Below are 21,039 nucleotides of genomic sequence, written 5' to 3'. Positions count from 1 at the left end.
TAGGCTTGGTGCTTTTCTCCCATTTAGGTTTCTGCCTGGGAATGCAGCAGCCAGAGGTGCAACAGCTGCTGCAGTGCACTCAGCTCTGCCTGTCCTGCAGGTCTGAACAGCAGGACCACGAGTGTGTTTCTACCTTTGTGGCATCACTTAGAGCTCATTATCCTGAGGATGAATTGTACCTATTTATAGCTGAACTTATTAATAGAAGAAAGGAAGAAGGTGTGTTTTGTGTAAAAGTAAGGCTGAATCTTGATCGCTAGGTCTGGTGTTCACAAGGAAGGCTATCAGATGCTTTTGTTGTGGCAATCCAGGGCTCTGGATTGTGGATGTGCTTCCAAGACTTGCTGGACTGCAGCCCTAGCTGCATTGTGTGGGAGCTTTCCCACAGGACACGTGTTGGTGCTGCACCACGCACCCCTGGTAGTGTCATAGCCCTCTCCTGGGAGGAGGCCATCAGCAGGATGGAATTGTTGCTCAGTATTGGCAGATGTTATCTCACTGCTATGAAACACTAATCAGCTTACCAGAAGGCTCTGGTTTCTCAGCCCTCAGCCCACAGCAGTGGGGAGGAAGGAGAAGTAATCCGACTGAATTGGAAATGCAGACTTGGCTTTGCGTCTCATGTCACCTCTCGAACCGTAATAAAGGGAGAAGCCCTTGGGAAGCAGGACCATCTCATTTCCTTTGTGCAGTGTCAGGGTAATGCTATCCAGCTCCCAGCTGGCTGCACACAGCGTGGTACCTCAGAACCAGCTGTTTTGAGGAAGGTGTCACTGCTGTTCACGGGTCACAGGCAGGATGGCTGAAAAGATGGTTAAAAAAACAAAGCAATTTCTTGTTCCAAAGGGTGTTTTAATGGATTGGAGTGAGAAATGACCTAGGTTCTACTTTTTGCCTAGCCTCTCTTTGTGCTTTTAGTGCACTAAGATGACTTTTGTCTGTGTCCTTCATAATAATGGAAAAAAACCTCTGCCAGAGTGTTTTGGGAAATTATGACAATTCAGAGAGGTATTACAGAACTAGGGACTGGGATAGCTTAAAAAACTGGGGGCTTTTGCTCCAGTAAGTTCTGGTGCATATGTCTGTTCCAGTAAGTGTCTTCCAAATGTATAAGTGCTGTTTCTTCATGGCTGAGTGAAATAAAAGCTCTTTAAGCTCTAAAATGCAATCGTGCTATGTAACACATTGGTGCAAAAATGGCACCGAGTCCTGCCAAGATCTTTCACCAGAAGCAGGTGGCATCAAGCTGCTTCAGCAACATGTGAGTGAACTGCAGCAGTGCTAGGAAATGAATTAGGGCCTGTTTCCCTTGGTGATCTGATAAATAGAATTCTTGTTTAAAAGCTGATAAAGCTACTTGGGCTGAGTCAGTTTGTATCTCAGCTGATGGGATTTTATTGCTGTTATTGATGTGTCATAGTAGAAAACAAATCTATAGGACAAGGATGAATGCAGGGAACATGCTGGTAACTGTGTGCAGACACTTGGTTTGGAAGCACATAAGATAGGGTACACAACCTTTCTTTCCTTGTTGGATTTTTAAAGTCGCCTTTTTGAATAATACCAGTTTTTTAAAAGGTGCTCATAAGTGGTAGATATATTCCAGAGCACAAAGATATGCTCTTCCTTAACTTGTGTGGGATTTTTTTTACTATTTGCCATCTCTTTTCAAGTATTTTAACAAGCAGATTTAAATGTGCCACATTCTTCTCTGTTTCCAGACATGAATAAAGCTAACAGCCCCACGTAGTGTGCTGATGGCATTCTGTGCTGCATCAGGATCCATAAGTCAAGAAACTGTGATGCCTAGAAATCTCCTCTTGGATTCTCCTGAAATGGCATCTGAAATCTCTCCAGAGCACACCCTTGGGAGCGTGGAGAATCGTGGCAGCCAAGCTAGGTGCAGAAATTCTGCCTTGGTAAGTGTTAAATGAGCCTTGTGCCTAGTGATACAGGTTAAACCCTGTGATGTGAACAAAGCTACTAATGTAATTTTTTTTTCATTAAGCTTAATCTTTGCTGTTTCTGGTCCTAAATGGCTGGTTGTAGTCTTGGTTGTTAAACTCAAAGGCCAGAAATAACTTCTCAGATTTGTTACAATAGCTTGTTATTCTGGTCTGGTTGTCTCTGAGAGCTTATAGGTGCTTCTCTGAGTCTTCCTCTTGGAGAACTGGAAGAGCAGTACGGAGCACACATTATGCTGTGCTGCTCGGTGCAGTCGTCCTCATTGGTGCACAGCTCTGCCCTTGCTGACTTAAGTAGCTCGTAAAGGAACTTAAGCATAGTGTTGGTTCTATACACTGTCTTTTGCTTAAGCTCTTTGTTGACACTCCTGAATAAAGGTCTCAGCTTATTCCACCTCAATTAGGTGAGTAACAGATACGTCACTGTCAACAAAGCTGTCTCCACATTAGTGAGTATGAGTGTGTGGCCACTCAAATCATGTGTGAGTAACTGAGGGAGGAGGATGCACTGCTGCATTTTTCCCAATTAGCAAGGTGAATCAGGCAGTGAACTCACCACTACACTCTGTGCTGTGACAGGCTGAGCCTAGAAAGCAGGTATGGTTCCTTACATGCTTTTTTTATCATCACAACCGTTTGCAAAACATCCAGTTTTAATTAAGGAAAGAGCACTGGGTAAGCATGTTTTCCCTAAATGGGAATTTAAATCTCTGTCTTGCCTTAAACATGGAATTAGGCTTTCCATCCCTTTCCCTCTGCCCTCTCTGCCAGGTTCCTTTTAGTGTAGTAGTCTTCTGTGAAAGAGTAAGTGGTGAAAATAACTTGGCGAGTTGATACCTATATTTATATACCTCAAAAATGCTCAGTGGTTTTGTGCTACTTTGTGAGCTTTTTGGCAACTGGAGGTAATTCTGAAGGTGCTTCCTCGTGGTTGTTTGTGCTGAAAATACAACTCTGTATTTGATGCTGTATCCTTCAGCTCGTGTTGCGGTTAAAACACAAAACAAGTATTACGAAATTTTGTTCCTTAACTGATTCTGATCTGTGCTAGAAATAAGTTGTGAAGCATCAAGGTGGGGGAGGTTGAGAGCCAAGTACACCATTTGGACTCAGCTATTCAGTGTATGTTTATTGTATGAAAGCTGGTTGAGTCTTAGAGAATTACAGTGGGAGTAGTACTTTGTTAAAGAATTTAAACTTCACTTTACACAGAATTACAAGTTAATTTTGTTCATTACTCTAACACTACTAGTGATCACACTAGTAGCCAATCATGTTTCCATGAGGTTTATTTTTATTCTGTTCGTATTTTGAGCTGTGGTAGCAGGCATGAGATCAGACATTTGACAAAATCAGTAGTGAATAATGAGGATGTGTATAAATCAATCTGTACAGTCTCATGCTGAGTCTGCTGTGTCAGAAGATGATGTAGATACCCTTAGCCTGTCTAGATCTTGCCATGTGATACCCATATGATGATGCATCAGCTAGAACTGGAATCTCTGACTGCTCTGTAATGCAGCAGTTTATAGATGGAGTAAAAGTTGGCTGCAGGTTTAGGCAATTCCCATCAGAACTGTGCATTAGCAGAAGTTGTTCCAGGAGCCTTTAGTGTCTTGTTTGAGTTTGTGCATGAAGAAAGTGAAGTGTGTACCAACGAGTTCAATTCTGGTACCACAGATCCACTTCCATGATTGTCCTTCCTGCAGTGTAGTAGGTGACATGTCCAATAAGGCTGACAAAGAGCATGTGTGGAATAACAGGTTGGGGAATGCAAACTCTTTTCAACACAGGTAGAATTTCAACCTGAGTTTGAGAAGGGCTCTGTGTGGAACTGAATAAGAAGGAAATTCTGCCTGATTGCTGGAACATGCTCCTAGAAATGTTGTCTTCTTGCTTTAGTAGCTTTGTTATAAGAATTTCGAAGTTGCAGAAGCTTAGTCGAAGGCCTAATGAGAGAGAGGATAGATAACTTTGTACAAATAATTTCTTATTGCACCAATCCTGAGAAAGGAAGGGATATATTTTCAGGCACACTAGACCCTCATAGCTCTGAACCAGAAGCAACTACAGACTTAGCTGCATCTTCATTTATCACTTTTCTGGGCCTGTTTGCCTAGAGACAGAGCAAGGAAGGTCAAGGTTGACTTTGATTTATTGATTTTATTTTTTCAGTGGCCTTGCACAGAAGAGATGTGTGGCAGTGCTTTTTGTGACAGGCCTGTAGTGCTGCAGGTTTCTTCCTTCTTGATTATAAAAAAACAGGCTCTTAAGCTTCTTGGTGTCAAACTGCATTAGTCACTAAATATAACCTTTGTGTTGCATCTGTGGAATTCAAACAAACCCAGGGATGCGATAGTGGAGACAAACACTTGGCCTGGCTTTAGCCTACGCTGACCACTCAGACCTGGTTTGGCAGTTTGCTGGTCCTGCATCCTGTGTCTGTGCAGACATTGCTCGCTGTGGAACTGGTGGTTGGTTTAGGAATGACTAGGAGATGGACTCAATTGCCATGTGCTAAAAAGGTCTTAAAACTGTGTGTGATTCTTGCCAGTCAGCTGTTGTCAGTTCTGTTTAATTCTGCCAGATTTCTCGGCTGCCTCTTTACCTACACAATGGTGCTTTGAATTAATCTTTGACAATTGCAGTCCTTCAAGCCAAATTCCATCTTTTGCTTAATGGAAAACAAGGTGCTGATGTCCTACCTTGATTGTAGGAGAATTTCCACAGAAATGTTTGATGTTCAGATCTGGATTTAGGCTGCCAAGTCTGTCCCAGCAGGTGCACACTGAGTTTTGATGGGAGGAATGTTTGCCTTGATATTTTCATCTCACACCTATGTTTATAGCCATAAAAGCTGCTGTACATGAGGGCTTGAATTTGCACACACATTCTGGTTTCTTTTTAGCAGGTGGTATCCGTACATCTCCTTGGCAAAAGATGAGAGAAATGTACCTTCTTGATTCATGTAATCAGCTGTACTATCTAAGGGGGAAGGTAAACAAAAACACTCCGTTCTTGGCAATTCTCACTTCCAAACCCCATTCTTGAATGACACTCCCTGACATGTGGTAAAAGAATTACCTTGCTATGAAATATGGTTGCAGCAATTTAAGGGCACTTAATTCAGGGATAAAACTAGGTCTGGGCATTTTTTAAAGCAATTTGTCTTGTTGCATTGACTGAATAGGCACAGACCAAGTTCTTAAAGCCAGTCCTTCTCTTTCAGTGCCTCTCTCTGGTAATTGGACTGGGTATCTATTCTCAGCCATGAGTAACTGCTTTAGTTTCTAGGTGTGAATAACATGCTAGGACAATAGTGTTACCCGTGAAAATAATAGCAGAGGTGCTGGTTGTACCTAATTGGAACTGCACTAATAATAAGCTGTGTCAGTGCCTTGGATCTGTTGCTACAACCTCAGTACTTCACCTTCTGGATCTGAACATGTCTTGCTGAGTGATAGGTTTGAGGGATGGTGAGTTCTTGTTATTCTCAACAGATCATGCTCTGGGTTTATTTATTTTTGCCTTTGGTTCAGCCAGATCCTGTTAGTGCCACAGTTCACTGTCACTCTTTTTGGGGCAGTGGTGACCTTCAGAATTTGGTCAGGTGGCGATTTTGTTTGGGCACTCATCAAATGGCTTAAATTGGCCATGAATCTAAAAAGATGTTTTGCTTATTCTGTTTATTTCTTCAAACAAACTTCCTCTGTGGCTCTAACAAGACTTGGTACGCAGTGACTGAAGATGGTTTGTCACTACTAGACACACTATATAGTACAGGTGACGTTGTGAACATTGGTTGCATAGACATGAAGAACAAATATCTTGTGAGTAGTCTGAGTTCAGTGTCTTGTTTGACACACTCAGCCATTTAATTCAGGGTTGACCTCTGGTTGTTTTGTTGTTCAAATGTCTCTCAGCCTAAAACTTAGTTAGTATGACCTTTATTCTTTTTGGATCAATACAGGTAATTCAAGTGCAGCAGACCTGGCTAAGTGTACCATGGTACTTGCTCTTAGCCTCAGCCTCTCTAAAGGGGTCCAGGGACTCCAGTGTGGTTTTAGGAGCTCTGCAGAAGGACAGATTGTGTCTGTTTGCCGACTGCCACCTTTTTTTCTCATAGTTTGAGTGTGCAGAGTCCTGTGATGCCAAGTTGCACTTCAGGTATGTTCAAGGGAAAGTCCTGAGAAAGATTCCTTTCAGAAAATGAATTTGTTTTTCCCCCTTGACGCTGATACTCTGCAGGCTTTACTGTACTACAAGACCTTTCACCATGTCCAAGTACTTTGCCAAATAACAACACACAAAAAATGAGAAGAATTTTTGTGACTGTTTGATGCTTTGTATGGGTACAGCTGTCCTGGGGCAGGTGGAAGCTATTCCTTACAGGATGTGGAGAGAGCTGTGCTACACTCCATCCACTTTAAACTGCTGTTCCTGTGACCTGGAAGCAGTATGCCTTGGAAAAATAAGAGCCTGCCTCCTAGCAAGGAGTGACCTTGCTGTAGAATGTGTTAGTGAGAACATAGATCCTGAAGGCAGTTTGCACTCTGCACAGATTGCATCGTTGTGCTTCAAAGCAGGATCTGGTAGACAGATTACTCCAGTGAGTGGGCAACCACTTTAAACTGCTGTTCCTGTGACCTGGAAGCAGTATGCCTTGGAAAAATAAGAGCCTGCCTCCTAGCAAGGAGTGACCTTGCTGTAGAATGTGTTAGTGAGAACATAGATCCTGAAGGCAGTTTGCACTCTGCACAGATTGCATCGTTGTGCTTCAAAGCAGGATCTGGTAGACAGATTACTCCAGTGAGTGGGCAAGTCTTAACTGCACTGCACAGATTGCATCGTTGTGCTTCAAAGCAGGATCTGGTAGACAGATCCAAGGTGTCTTCTTTGTGCCCCACTGCTACTCACGGAATACTTGGATTAGAGTTCCAGCTTCCCCTTGTCTCGCCTGCGGTGCACATGGAGGAGATTTATTGTGATTACATGGGTGGTTGATTTTTTTGTGCATTAAAATACACAGAGCCTCATCTTCCTACCACCCAGTCATCCTTCCCTGTTTTAAATATAACATGCTCCATTATTTCAGCCTTCCTGTGCAGCTAAACTCTCAGCATTCCTTGCTTTGTTCTGAACCCTGTCCAGCTTGGCTGCATCCTTTCCAAAGTTCAGAACTGACTCTGAACTCTGTGTTCCAAATGAGGATGTGCTGTCATTTCATCACTCTGGTTAATATATCCCAGAGTGAGACCTGCACACCTGAGCAGCACTTTTTGCCTCTTTACAGCACTTAGAGTTACAGAATCACAGATTACACAGGTTCCCTGAGTAACTTCATCTCAGCATAGTTTCCCCATTCATCTGTGAGTGAATTTTGGGTGGGCCATGTCATAAAGGCTTCGAATCAAAGTATGTGACATCTATTGGCCAAGTCAGTAACCATCTCATGAGAAATGAGATTGGTATGAAGTTATTTGGGTTTTGTAAAAAGTTCAGTGGCTTTTGCCTGAAATATCTCCCCATTTTTCTGAATGTTGTTCTAACAGAAATTAAAGGGAAAAAAGAAATGATAAGTTGATCAGCCCAAGGTTTTGTCTATTGAAGAGATGTCTTCAGAGTTTAAGTAGATCTTTAGCTTGCTTTTTTAAAACTAAGTTAGGGGTAATTTAGTCAGTTTATTACTTTAGTTAATCTAGTTGATCTTTTAAATACTTGTAGATAATTTGTTTCCTCACTTAGGACCTATTGATTATATGCTTTGCTACCTCTCATGAGGCACATGGGTACAATTATGCTCCTAAAGTGAAGAAAACAACATTCAGTATTATAGTCTTCTTCACCAAATGAAGTGGTATTATCAAAATCATCAGATGGTGGGTTGTAAAGGAAGCACTTTCTGACACAGCACACAATTACACCATGGAATTCCCTGCCACAGAATGCTGAGAGTGCCAGCCATGTCCATGGCTCAAACAATGAGATGGATTCATGCTAGGAAAGCTCATTAAGGGTTATTAAGTATACAGATGAGGAGGCATCTGGGAAGTCTTTAAGCCATGTATTGCTGGAAACTAGAAGGATTTAGGGAAGAAAAATATAAATCCATCCAATCTACAGCAATATTTTTCACCCCAGCCCTGCTCCCCTGTCCTGTGCATTCCTGGTTGCTGAGCTAAATGGACTTTTTGGTCTGATCCTGTAATAGTAGTTCATGTCCTTATCTGTAATTCACTTGTTTCTAACTTAAGGAACACAGCAGTACAATCCATTCTGTTTCCCTTTTCTGTAAATCTAATCAGAGGGACTTGCCTTTTCCATCTGTGCTAAAGCTTTTGTACCTGTTCTGATTCTGTCCCTACATGCAGAGCTTTCTTTGTCACCCCTTTCTTCTAACAAGGAGAATTGTCTTGTTAACAGGCTGTGGCCCAAGTGGTGCTTCTCTGTCCTTTTACAATGTGATAGAATAGTTTGCTCCCTTCATGGCTTATTTTGAGAAGCATCTAGTCACCTCTCTCCCATGGAATTGTGCCTGTTAATTCTTTGGCATTGTCAAGTGATTGGTAAATCAGTTGAATCTGGTGTTCCTCTGGTATTTTGCCAGTTGAAGTTTGGTCCTTTAGTGGTTTTTAGAGGGTTTTTTTGGTTGGTTGGGGTTTTTTTAAGCACTGCAGATGTCTTGGGATTTCCTGTACTGTTCTGTTTCTGTCAGAGCTGTGCTGGCCTTAGGATTCTCTGGATGTCATGTTCAGAATTGATCCAAATGCATGTGAAAATTGTGGGCCCCTGACATTACATCACTGTTTTGGACAGGTGTCTTTTTTATGAAACACATTCTGTTCTTCTTTTATTTTCTTACTCCTTTTTTACCTCTTTTATACCAAACACTATCATAACAGACTCTTTCCTGTTTGGCATAAGCAGGAAATGTTTGGCTGCACAGAGAGCTAAAATATTAATGCCAGCTGAGCATAGTCAGCTATTTCAGCTGTTTGCATCCCCAATTCATTCTGTCCAAGCAGGTTTTTTAACCTTCTTAATTTAATTTAAGCTGAGGCACAATTTCCAAGTTTCAAATTTAGGCCATCTTTTGACAGTAGCTTTGAAGCCTGTACTGTTAGGTGTATGTGAGATTTAGTTTTGGGAGGTATGTTTGTGTATCAAGAGTAGGGAGTAGATGGAAACTCAAGTAGCTGAAAAAACTTCTCTTTGACTAGTAAAAACTCATATTCATCAAGGAGAAAGGAGGCCTGGAAAACCAGCCTGGAAAGAATATGTAGTGTTCCAGTGCTTGGAATATTTGGAAAATGAACTAATTGCAAATAGACTTGGTAACCTTAGGTAAAACTGGCACCTGTTCACTACAAAAAGATTCCTCCCATCCTTCTGAAAGCTTTGCTATGATACAAGTGGTCCAAGTGGGATTTCTATAATACACCCCTGTTGTCAGAGCAGTGGTAAAGCAAGTCATTGCTTGCTGTACATCTCTGAGCTGCTTTGGTTTGACCAGCTCCAGTAGGTGTTTTTTCACTGTGCTTTTGTGTCTAAAATGGGATTGTTTCCTTGTCTGGCAAACTGAAACATGCCTTGCCTGAGGGAGTTTCTAGCCCAACTGGATGCCTTACATCTCAGTACAGTGACCTGACCTAAGCTGCCCATTTGCCAGAGCTGTTGTCTTTTCTTTGCTGATGAATTGTGACATCAATCATCTTGAGGGGAAACTGCATGAGGAAAGAGATTGAAGTGCTAACAGAGATGAGGTTAGCCTTTGACACCTGGGTATGCCATGGACTGCAAATGTGTTTGCAAGGGATGGTTACTCATTCCACTCCTTCCAGATCCTTCGCTCGTTGCAGCAAGGTCCATGCAGGATGGTAAATCAGCAGAGCTCTCCTGCAAATCTTACCTGGCATGGAAAAGTCTTACAGCATAGGAAAGCATGGAGGGAAGGGCTTCTGGAAGGCTTTCTTCAATTTACATACTGTTGTGCTCAGCTCCTGATAAGTGAGTTAAGCTCATGTGGGAGCAGGTTTTTAAATTCCTGACCTGTACCACCCTCTGGATCTGCTGCCACTATGAACTTCTTAAACACAACCTTCTCTGCTTTTTTTTTCCCTTTGCCTGTGGAAGTCTGGCTCTTGCAATGAGCTCACTCTCAACAAAAGGTTCTTGGAGTCCTGTTCAGCTCCAGCTCAGGCCTACCTAACAACAGCTCCTTTCCTGTCATTCTCTCGCCTACTAGACATAGCAGCCCTATGAGTATTTGGGTGGGGAATGAAGGAGATTGCAACATCCATTAAGGGAAAAAAAAAAAAAAGAAAAAAGGAAGGCTTGTCTGTCTCTTGCTTTTCAAGTGCAGCTGTAAAACTTTCCTTGGCCTTTGAAAACTCTGACATGTGGTGGGTGCAAGCTGTGGAATACGTCAGCCTTTGAGGTTTGTCCTTTAAATAGGCAATTGCAAATGGCATCTAAATTTAAGCTTTTGTAACAGTTTTGCTGCAAGCTGGAATTAGTTCCTGATTCTGACAGTTTGCTGTGGATGGTGAGACTAAATGAGAAATGCTCTCACCTCTGTACATCTTTCCCAGCCATCAAACCATCTTCATCCTGATGACAACAAATCTGAATCTCTAGAAATGTAGTTGCAGCATGAGTCTCTTGTTGAAACCAACTTGCATTTCCCTGCAAGACTTCAGTCTTCTCTTTAAACAGACAACTGTGCCAGCTGTGGCCAAAGACTGCTGTGTTCATGTGAGAAGGCAGCTAAGAGCCCTAAAGCATTTATTTTCTCATCTGTAGCATTTCGAGTGCTTGGAGACTCAGTGCCACTTGGTACAATGCAGCATATTATAGTCCTTAATCTGTAGGCATAACCTTCCTACAGAGGTATGTTGTTCTTATTTTTAGTGCTGAGGATGGGGATAAAAGCTTTGTTTGTGCAAGGAGTTGGGTGAACAGGTAGAGCTGTGCACAGTTTTTTCCTAGTCTAATCTAATGTAAGATGATCTGAACAGGCATGGTGAGTTTGAAGCAAGTTGTGCTGCCCTAGCAAGAATGTGGCTACCTCTTGGATATTTGTGCTGCATACCTTCATGTATTTACTTAAATTCTCCCAGCCCTCCATTGACAAGTGCTTCTTGTTAAGTTAGACAGCAAAGTTTCCAGTGTATTCTTGGCAGGTGAGAAATTCAGTCCAGAAAGGGAAAACCTCACTTACTTTTCAACAATACATACTTACATTCCATAACTTACACAGTTCTCTTGGGAAATGTCTTTCCTGCATCCATTGTCTTAACATAGTGAGTTTCTTAATCATTCTTTGTCATCTCCAAGCTTCTGGAAATGTGTGTGTTTCCCAGGGTGGAGGGAAAAGAGCTAGCAGGCTGCTGCTTAGCTTCTCTCACTGATACTGTGTTAATAAATTAATCAAGAGCAGTGACTCAGAGAAAATGAAGACTGGATAATCCAAGTGATTACCTGCATCCATTGTCTTAACATAGTGAGTTTCTTAATCATTCTTTGTCATCTCCAAGCTTCTGGAAATGTGTGTGTTTCCCAGGGTGGAGGGAAAAGAGCTAGCAGGCTGCTGCTTAGCTTCTCTCACTGATACTGTGTTAATAAATTAATCAAGAGCAGTGACTCAGAGAAAATGAAGACTGGATAATCCAAGTGATTATCACTTCTGTGCAGGATTGTTAAGAAAATAGCCCAAGGCACTTTACTGCTAGGGAACACATCTTACTATTTACTCTTAATTTTTCCTTTCTGTAACTCAAAGGTAAAATCTTTAGAAACCTTCTCCCTCATTATTATTACTACTTTGTAATCTACCACATAACTCTGGATAACATATGTTTGTAGTGGTAAAGACACCTCTCAGCTCCAGCAGTGCCTCTAGAAGCCAAGTCCCACTTTGGACTAGGTCAAAAAGGGAATCAACTCGTTTGTTGGACTGTCCTGAATGCACCTTTCCCCCAGCAAGGCTTGTCCCTGAAGGTGACACAACTGAAACAGCTTACTCCAGATTGGAGCCTGAAGAAGCTGTCCCAGCCCTTTAAAGGATCAAATATCAGTTGCTGTTCTTGGGTCAAAACCAATGCCCTGTAACCACTTGCCTTTTTTTGATGTTTGTGGGTTTTTTCCTCTCTTGGTTTATTTTTGGTGTTGTTTTTTCCCCTCTCTTGCATTGTAGTGGCTGAGTGCTTCTTTGGGAAGGGATGATACAGCAAGCAGGAGATGCTTCTGATGCAACTGCTGCCTGTTTCCTCCTACTTTCAGCTTTCAAAAAGGGCTGCTGTGTTTGCTGTCAGTTACTTCCCTGTAGGGTGTTAATCTTTCTGGCTTTTTTCTTTTTTTCCCATAGGATGATGAGAGTCTGAAATACTTAACTCACGAAGAACAGGATGTTCTCATGTTCTTTGAGGAAACCATCGATGCCTTAGAAGATGACTTGGAGGAGATGGCTCTGCGTGACAGTGGCATCCACTGTCAGTCTCCAAGGTCCACAGAAGAAAATGTGTCCAGTCATTCAGAGACTGAAGATATCATCGACTTAGTACAGTCAACACCTGAGAGTAGTGACCATGAAGGACCTTCTGGCAGAGATACAGAACCAGGTAGTCATATTTCTTGTGAGTATGGGTTTTCTTTGACCTAGTCCTGTCCTATTCTAGTTCTCATTAGAAACAGCTGAACAAAGTCTGAACCTTTCTTACTACCCCAAGATGAATTTGTTACACATCAGGAGCTCTGAGGACTGTGATTTTAATTTGTCTTGGGGCTTCTGAATTTCTTACTGTTACTGTAACTTTTTTTTTTTCCTTTTCTCTCATGAAGGTCACATACATGATGAAGTTGTTGGATAGCTCTCCCAGTCCTCTGCCTAGTGGCTGTCACTGTTGTGTAGTCATTGCAGCAAGGCAGACAGTAGTGGTCAATCTCTTCAAGCTCTGCTTTTTTCTAGGACTTCTTAAGATTTTCTCTAAGAGTTTTAAGACAGAAGATTGTTTTCAGTGTTACTCTGTGTGGGACTGAAAGGCACATGATCCTAGCAATAAGTTTGTGACAAGACAGTGTGTAGCATGTTGGATTTGTCACCTTGTAGGGTTTGCTCTCTTTGAGAATGGATTTATTGGCTAGTACCTACAGTGGGATGTAATGTGTCCTCTCTGGTTGTTTCAATACAGAATAAGAACTGCAAAACTCTTACAAAAAAAAAAATGCAGTCATTGAAACAGTGAAGCAACATGCAGACTGAGTGAAAGGCAGAAGGAGACACATTGTAAATATGGTGATGTGAACTATAGCATTGCCTACAAGATTCCATTGCTGGGAGTTCAGTTATGGTTTCTTCTGGCAATGTGGGCTGGGTTTGAGTTAGGAAGTCTGGGGGGGTGAGGAAATGATGCTGAAAGCAATCCTTGCATTCTGCTCTCTGCAAAGACTTACTGATGTCATTGCTGCCTTGTCTTTCAGTGTTGGATTGTACCCGGACAGCAGAGAGCCCTAAGCCAGCTGTACCTGCTGACATTCCCCCACATCCCCCTGTACCACCACCTTCCATGTCTGAGATGCTTCCTCTGCCTCCTCCACTCCCTCCTCCAGTGCAGCACCCAAAACTGCTTCGTTCTGTGCCCACTCCACTCATCATGGCCCAGAAGATGTCAGAGCAGCAGGCAGAGAGCAGAGCACGATTCCCCAGCGCCCTCAAGGAAGGGAATTCAGACAGAAAGAAAGTCCTGGTAGCCAATGGTGATCATTTCTCTGCACCAAAGCACCCTCCTCCACCTGCACCCAAACTGCACAAGTTCCCAAGCAACATCAACATAACGAATGTCAGTGGCAAAGAATTCAGTGAGACGATTTCCAAAGCAGCGGTTAACGTCCAGGAGCGCCGAGCTCAGGTGCTGGCCAACATCAATGGAGGAGCTTTTCTGGCAGCTGAGCTGGAGGAGAAGCTGCGCAAGAATGATTTCTTGTCACGGAGCAGAAGTTCTTCCTTAAGGGATCTCTCCTCTGAGCAAACACGACATGAGGCCCTGACAAAACTTGGCCTAGTTAAGGGAAAGCCAGCTCAGGACCAAGTGGACCATGCCCCTTGTACTCAGCAGCTTGATGTGCAGCCCAAACAGGCAGACACTGTTCCCAATGGATATCAAAACATCCATGAGATTTTAAAAAGTGAGCCCAGCCCTTTCCTTCCTATGGGCAAAACTGTAACAATCAAACCTGAGGTAGCTCTTGCTGCTAACAAGGTCATCAGCACACAGCAGAGCACAGAAAAAGGTTGTAGTGATTATAAACAACCTGGCCTAAACTCAGACATGAGGAGGAGAGCAGGTTCGCTGCCTAGACCTTCAGGATTTCGATCCCAAGGAATAACGGTGAAGTTTTCTGGCCGTGGCTCAACAGAAGAGGCCAGGAGAGAGGCACTTAGGAAACTGGGACTGCTCAAAGAGACTGCCTAACGTGGATGGGAATGTTGTGGCAGTGGGGGGAAGTCATGACATGGCTTTGTGTTAGAACAGTCCCAACAGGATTGGGATCAAACGGATTGGAAGAAAAAAGGGAAAGTTCTCTGCTTCAGGCAAGCTAGGGAGGCACTAGACACTGTGGAGTGGCCACTCATGTTTATCCCAGGACTGGCACCACAGCAGTGGGTTTTGGCTCTCCTTCCTACAGAGATACTCATCTGTTGCTCTGTGTGGCTAAGAGGAATTTTATTTAATTAATGCTGGACTGCAGCAGGCAGCATCTCATTAATGAAGTGTACAGTGCAGTATTGTTGTACATAGCAAACCCAATGGCAAATCTTCCTTTTGCTCTTTCTGAAGCCAAAACAGAGAGCTCCATTTGTCTTGCTCACATCTGTCTGTCTGTCTGTGGGAGCTCGAGATCATGTCAAAGCTGAAATTTCTGCCCAGTGTGACACCCTTCTGACTTTTTGTGGTCTGTGTTACCTGACTTGGCTTTGTTCCCTCCCAGTGGTGGAGTCTTCTCCCTTGCTCTGTGTGCGCTTCACTCAAGATCACACAGGGTGAGTTCTGCTTTGACCTTCTCCTGGGCAGAGCAGCCCAAGCTGAGTGGATGACTGCATCACTTGACTGTACCTGAAGTCTTGCCTTTCATCCCAGCCACCTGCTACTTGGTCACACTCGAGCAACCCATGTGTCCAGTGAAAGGCACTCGATGAGCCTCAAGGATATGCACCATGCACAGTTTTCACACTGACAGCCAAAGAGTCTCCTGACAGTCTGTGCCCCCAACTGTTCTGTACCAGTGACCATCTCACAGCAGAGAAGCCATAAGAACAAGTTAACTTTGTACTAAATGAGAGAACCTTATGTTAAAAGTCTTGTCTTTTACATGAGGGTTCCTGGGGGGAAGCAACTGTTACTTTTTGAACAGGAGCTGTAGTACACTGAGTAATTGTAAGTTCTGTTACTGTCACTTGATCTTCCTGTAGTTTGACAGTCCTAATAAGCCTCTGTTCACAGCCTTATTTGATTCTGCCCTGCCAATGCATAACAGAAGTTACAGCCAAAATTCTTGCAGGCTAAGTGGAGTTACAGGGGAGCTGTATGTAAGAGCATATTGTTCCTGAATGGCTCGAGTTGGTGGTATTTTGCCTTTGTTCAACAGACAGGTTTTTAAAGATGGTCCCAAAATATATTTGTGTGTTGGTATGATTTTTTTTTTTTTTACATGGCAAAGCTGCTCGTTCTCATCAAAACTCCTTCTCTTTTTGTATACCTGAAAACATCAAGAATAGCCACTTTAAAACCAAATGCCAAACTCCAAACCCTCTAAATTTTTTTTTGTTGTTCCTCCATGTTTGAGTTCTCACTGTTTTGTTTGTTTCTAAAGGGAAAAACTGACTTATTCTCTGCACTTTGTAAAGCCTCAAGCAGCCCACTCCTTTTCCCAAGCAGCTGAGCAATAACCCTTGGAGAAGAGGAGGGGAATGGCTATGGCAGAAACTGACACACCCTTTGGCAAGGAGCTCTGACATAACTGTGATAAACAAGTTTGTAGTTCTTGTGATAAAGTATTTCAAACTTGCTGAGCTGTACTCCTAAGTGAAGCTGTTGTGAAGGAAAAACCTTTGTGTCATTCTCAACCTGCCTCATAAGTTAAGTGGGTTTTTTTGGTTTTTTTTTTTTTTTGTTTTTTTTTTAAATTATCTGCTTGCTGCTTAAATTTTTAATTGTGTTGTCACGGTATCTGGCTGGTTCTGTTATGTAGCTTTTCAGTCTTTTCACTGGGTAAGTGATCATGTTCCTCATTGTGAGAGGCTTTACTATACATAAGCAATCAGTAATTACAATATGTGGCCATTCCTGGGCTGGCAGAGCACTTAGGCATGCATAATCAAACGTGAGAGGTGCTGCAGAAACAAAAAAGGCTGCTTGTATGCTGCAAGGAAAGCACATGCTTACTCTGCTGGGCTCTGAGTCTGTGGGCCTAAATCAGAAAGACAAGGGAGCACATAAAACACATCCAAGCATGTGCTTCAGTGCAGGCTGGAACAGAGTCCTATGTGTGAATGGTGCATCATAATTTATTAACATAACCTGCTGAGTAAATGTAAATGTTTCATGACCTTTGTGCTTTTAAATCCTGCTAAAGCAAATTCTTCATTATGGATGTGAAGTGCGTACAGAGCAATCTTCACATCTAATCATTTCTTGCCAGCTCCTCTTTGAGTTGTTTACAGCTGAGAGTCCATGCTGGGCAAACGGGGGGAGGGGAAAACCCTCCTTCATTGAAAGTCAGTCCAATTCAGTAACTCTGTCATGTAACCCTATTTAAAAACAAAACCAAATTAGATGTTTAATATCTGAAGTTGCTGTATGCTGAATCAGCTGGATCATGTTCTGTCATCCTTTGTGCAGGGCTGTGTCCTCAACTGGTGGGAAGTGAGAGTTAGATCTTTACCTAAAGCAGTTTCTGTCCAGGGAGGACTTGGAACGAGGTATTCATTGTGGCCCTTCATTCTAGCAGATATCCTACTGATAAATTCTTCTCTGTGCCTAAAGCTGTAGTAAGTAAAGCCATGTACTAAATGAAGTTATGTCTAGCTGCTAATAACCTGTATATAAAGTTAGCTCTATTTTGTGTATCTTGTTTTGTGTGTATATGTTGCTGTGATTTTATTTTTTTCCCCTTTGTGTTAGAGGTAACTGTCTTGCACAAATCTGATAATTCATCTATTAAACTGGGCTCAACCCAATGAAGTGATGGCTGAGGGGAGGTGGCATTTTGTTCTGGTCACTCAGTAGCATGAATCCTTCTTGGAGGAGAGAGGTGATCTTATATAATGGCTAATATCAATGTATTAACTTCTTTTTGCACCTGTGTGTGTGACAGTGCTCAATCCTGGCACACGCTGGGTGAGGGAGGAAGGACAATTAGAAGGATTATGTCTGATGAGAGATGTGTATCCTCACTGCTGGGCAGTGGGAGCTGTGACTCCTTAGAAGAATGAAGTTCATCCTGAAGGGTGTTTGAATTAGACAGAAGTCCTTCTCTCACAGTGTTTCTCATTATTTAAATGGCCTTTCCAAGGGGAATATTGTATATGTGAAAGAAGAGTAACACATCTTTGTTTTCAGTGCTTTTTGTGGTCCTGCTGAGAGTGGAAGTTTCTCTTGTCACACAGGACGAAGTCCCTCATCAGAGAATATTCCTACCCATCCCTTTTGAGCACATGTATCTGTGTTTGCTGCCTTTCTCTCTGTGAAGGAAGATTTCTTTCTAAGTGTACAGGTGGTGCTGAACATTTGCTCAAGTACCAGGTATCATAAAACCTACTTTTTTTCCTAGAGTGATTTCTATTCTATTCCCATTTACATGAGCTACTTTCTCATCCCTGAGGCTGCATGCTGGTGGTAGCCAAAAGGCATCAGCAGGTGTAGCAGCCTGTCTGCAAGCTTTCCAGGGCTGCCTCAGGGCCATGTCTCAGCCAGGTCAGGGCAGGTGGCCTCATGTAATTGTGTCCAGCTCCGGCCTGGAGCCAGAGTGAGAGAATTTAACTTGGCTCAATCTGTAATGAAACTTAAACCAGGTTAGAGTGCCTGATGGTTGGTGTGGGTGAAGCCTCACACAGCTGCCCAGGGACTGCAGCCTTTCAAGTGGCTGCAGCTTTGGGAAGAAGCTTTTGATGTTTTGACTCCTGAGCTTTATACACACACACACACTCTAAATTTGGTTTCTTTCTTAAACAACATCAGAAAGAGTTATCCAGAAACTGATGAGGGAAGGCAGGAGGCTAAAGGTAGGGGGTAGTTTCAGCCCAGCAATTCGGGTAGATTTTCTGTCCTGTTTGTGCCTCCAGCAGAGAATATGTTACAGCTCTCCTAAACAAGCTCAAAGTGTTGTGTAACTGAACCCACCAAGGTAAAAATTACAAACATTCTTTAGCTGGCTGCTTGGTCATTGTCATTCCTGGCAGAGCAGGAGCCCAGGGAAGCACAGCTCAAACACAGCAGTGCAGGCTCCAGTGGCCTTCCTACTCATCTGCCCAACTTGATGTCACCTGTGACCTTACTGAGGATGCACTTGTTCCCCTGTCTGGATCACCAGTGAAGCTATTAACCAGGGCTGGCCCCAGCCCTGAGCCATGAGTTTCACCACTAGTGACTAGCTGCCAACTGGCTATGGCACCATTCACCACCACTCCCTGGGCCTGGCCATCCAGCTAATTTTTAACCCAGGGAAGAGTGTACCTGTCCAAGCCGTGGGCTGCCAGCTGCTCCAGGAGAATGCTGTGGGAGACACTATCAAAGTGCTGAAGTCCAGGTAGGTAGACAACATCCACAGCTTTCCCTCATCTACTCAGCAGGTCACCTTGTCGTCATAGGAGATAAGGTTGGTCAGGCAGGACCTGCCTGTCATAAACCCATGCTGGCTGGGCCTGATCCCCTGGCTGTCTTGCACATGATGGCACTGAGGCTGATCTGCTCCAGGACATTCCCTGGCACCAAGGTCAGGAGGACAGGTCTGAGTTGATGGATCGTCCTTCTAGCCTGGGGAACCTGGAAAACAACTGGTCTTGCTGTTAAAGACTGAGGCAAAGATGGCATTAAGTATCTCAGCCTTTTCCTCTTCCTTTGTCACTGTGTCCTCCTGCATCCAATAAAGGATAAAGGTTCTCCTCACCCTTCCTGCTGTTGGTGATGGAGTTACAGAAACTTTGGCCTATACAGCAGTAGCCAGATTGAGCTAGTTGGGCTTTGGCACTTCTCATTTTCTCCCTGCATAACCTCATTATATCCCTGAAGTCCTCCTGAGTTACCTGCTCCTTCTTCCAAAGGTCATACTCTACTTTTCCCTCGAGTTCCAGCCAAAGCTCTGTTCAACAAGGCCCATCTTCCCCACCTGCACTTGCTTTCAGATAATTCCTGCATCACATAGAGGCAAAGGCAGATGAGTCTTCATCCTAGGGTTGACTCCCAAACTATAAATATCTTTTCCTCTGAGGTAAGGAGGGTCCTTAGACTGGATGGAGCCAAACCCTCCCAAGGGGACACACCCTGCTCTTGAGTGTTTTGTTTTTGTTTGGTCTTTTTTCTTTCCCTCAGAACGGGGATCCTCTTCCCATCTGAGGTGACTCCTCCCAGATGAGGAAATGCCTTCCCTGAAAAGTCGGTGCATCCCTGACTGCATCACCAACTGGTCAGATGTGTTCTTACCTCAAGGGAACAGCAAGGAAAGATTATTTTTGTTAATAGGATTTTTCCACTGGGCCATAATTACCTGCTGCTACTTGCAACTGGCCAAAAAAAGAAAACCAGGAGAGGCTTCAGTACCTTTAGGATTAAACTGAACAGGCATGAGGAGCAGTAGATAAACCAGCTGGCAGGCTTGAAGGAGCAACTCAGCTTCAATTTCTCTTTTGTTCATGGGTCTTTGCACCTGCCCCTGAGCTTTAATGAATGTTTCACAGAGCCTCAGGAATCACAAACTAATTCTGAGCTGCTCCCAAAGCTGCTGAGACACTCTGATCCAGGACCATTATTTTCTTCTCGGATGGACATCTCTGTATCATGAAGAAATGCAGCTGCTACAGTGTCCTCACCTGAGGGGCAAACAAAGCCCAAGTTTTTTGTTTGGGGTGTTCCCCCCCTAATTTTTAAAAAGCAACATATGTTGAAGGTTTGAATTTGAAAGAAAAACAACACACAAAATCCTTTGCTTGACTCTGGAGTCAGGGAGCAGCTCCAATTTCTAAAGCCTGTGCTAGAGCCAGCACAGGGCTCTGTCAAGCTGCTCCCTGAGGTCGATCATAGATTTTGGCTTTAGTCCTTCACTTGTGATTGCTGCACCCAGTACAGAGTCCCCACTGGTTCCACAGCAGTGTCACCTTGGCTGCTCTCACCCTTCCCACCAGCTCAGCCCTTGCCAAGTGCCACAGCAGTCAGCTGAGCAGTGGAACACTGCACAGGGCAGAAGGAAATGTCTCTCCTCACCTTTACCTGTTGTTAAATTCTCTTGCTTTGTTTGCTATCTGCCCCAGGTGGAACTATGAGGCACCTGGAGCAGGTGGAGTTGGGAAGTGCAGCTAACTAGTGCCTTTCATCACAACAAAAGTGCATCTACTCTCCACAACCAGCCCCTGGCACTGCCATAGCAGAAGAACCAGGACATCCTTCCTCTCCCTTTCCTAGCTTGCAAATGGAAGGTTACAGGAGTTACTGAAAAAGCGTCTGACCAACAGAGTGATGACACAGAGCTGGTGGCAGCCAAGGGATGTTTCACAGAACCCTGGAGGTGGGAAAAGACCTCTGAGATCACCAAGGCCAACCCATGACCTAACAGCACCATGTCAACTATGCCATGGCACTGTCATGTCCAGTCTTTCCTTAAACACCTCCAGGGTACAGTGACTCCACCACCTCTCTGGGCAGTCTGTTCCATTGGCTAATCTCACCCTTTCTGTAAAAACTTTCTTCCTAATGGGCAACCTCAACTTCCCCTGGCGCAGCTCAAGACTAATGTCCTATTGCCCAGTTTCACCCAGAGACCAGCCAGACCTGGAGGAAGACCAGCTTAGTGGCTACTGCTGCACATC

At 43.6% G+C, this 21,039-nt stretch overlaps 1 protein-coding gene across 1 annotated transcript; it reads left to right on the top strand.

Annotated features, from left to right (window-relative positions):
• The first annotated feature begins 1,757 nt into the window (after positions 1-1,757).
• Positions 1,758-14,434, top strand: PROSER2 (proline and serine rich 2). The gene is made up of 3 exons (XM_009082338.1): positions 1,758-1,919; positions 12,331-12,583; positions 13,443-14,434. The coding sequence occupies exons 1-3, from the start codon at positions 1,758-1,760 to the stop codon at positions 14,432-14,434; spliced, it is 1,407 nt and encodes a 468-aa protein (XP_009080586.1).
• The last annotated feature ends 6,605 nt before the right edge of the window (positions 14,435-21,039 follow it).

The sequence above is a fragment of the Acanthisitta chloris genome, unplaced genomic scaffold (assembly GCF_000695815.1).
Source record: "Acanthisitta chloris isolate BGI_N310 unplaced genomic scaffold, ASM69581v1 scaffold1879, whole genome shotgun sequence".
Classification (NCBI taxonomy): Eukaryota; Metazoa; Chordata; class Aves; order Passeriformes; family Acanthisittidae; genus Acanthisitta; species Acanthisitta chloris.
Note: the sequence above shows the minus strand (reverse complement) of the source record. Positions and strands in the feature narration are given on the sequence as shown.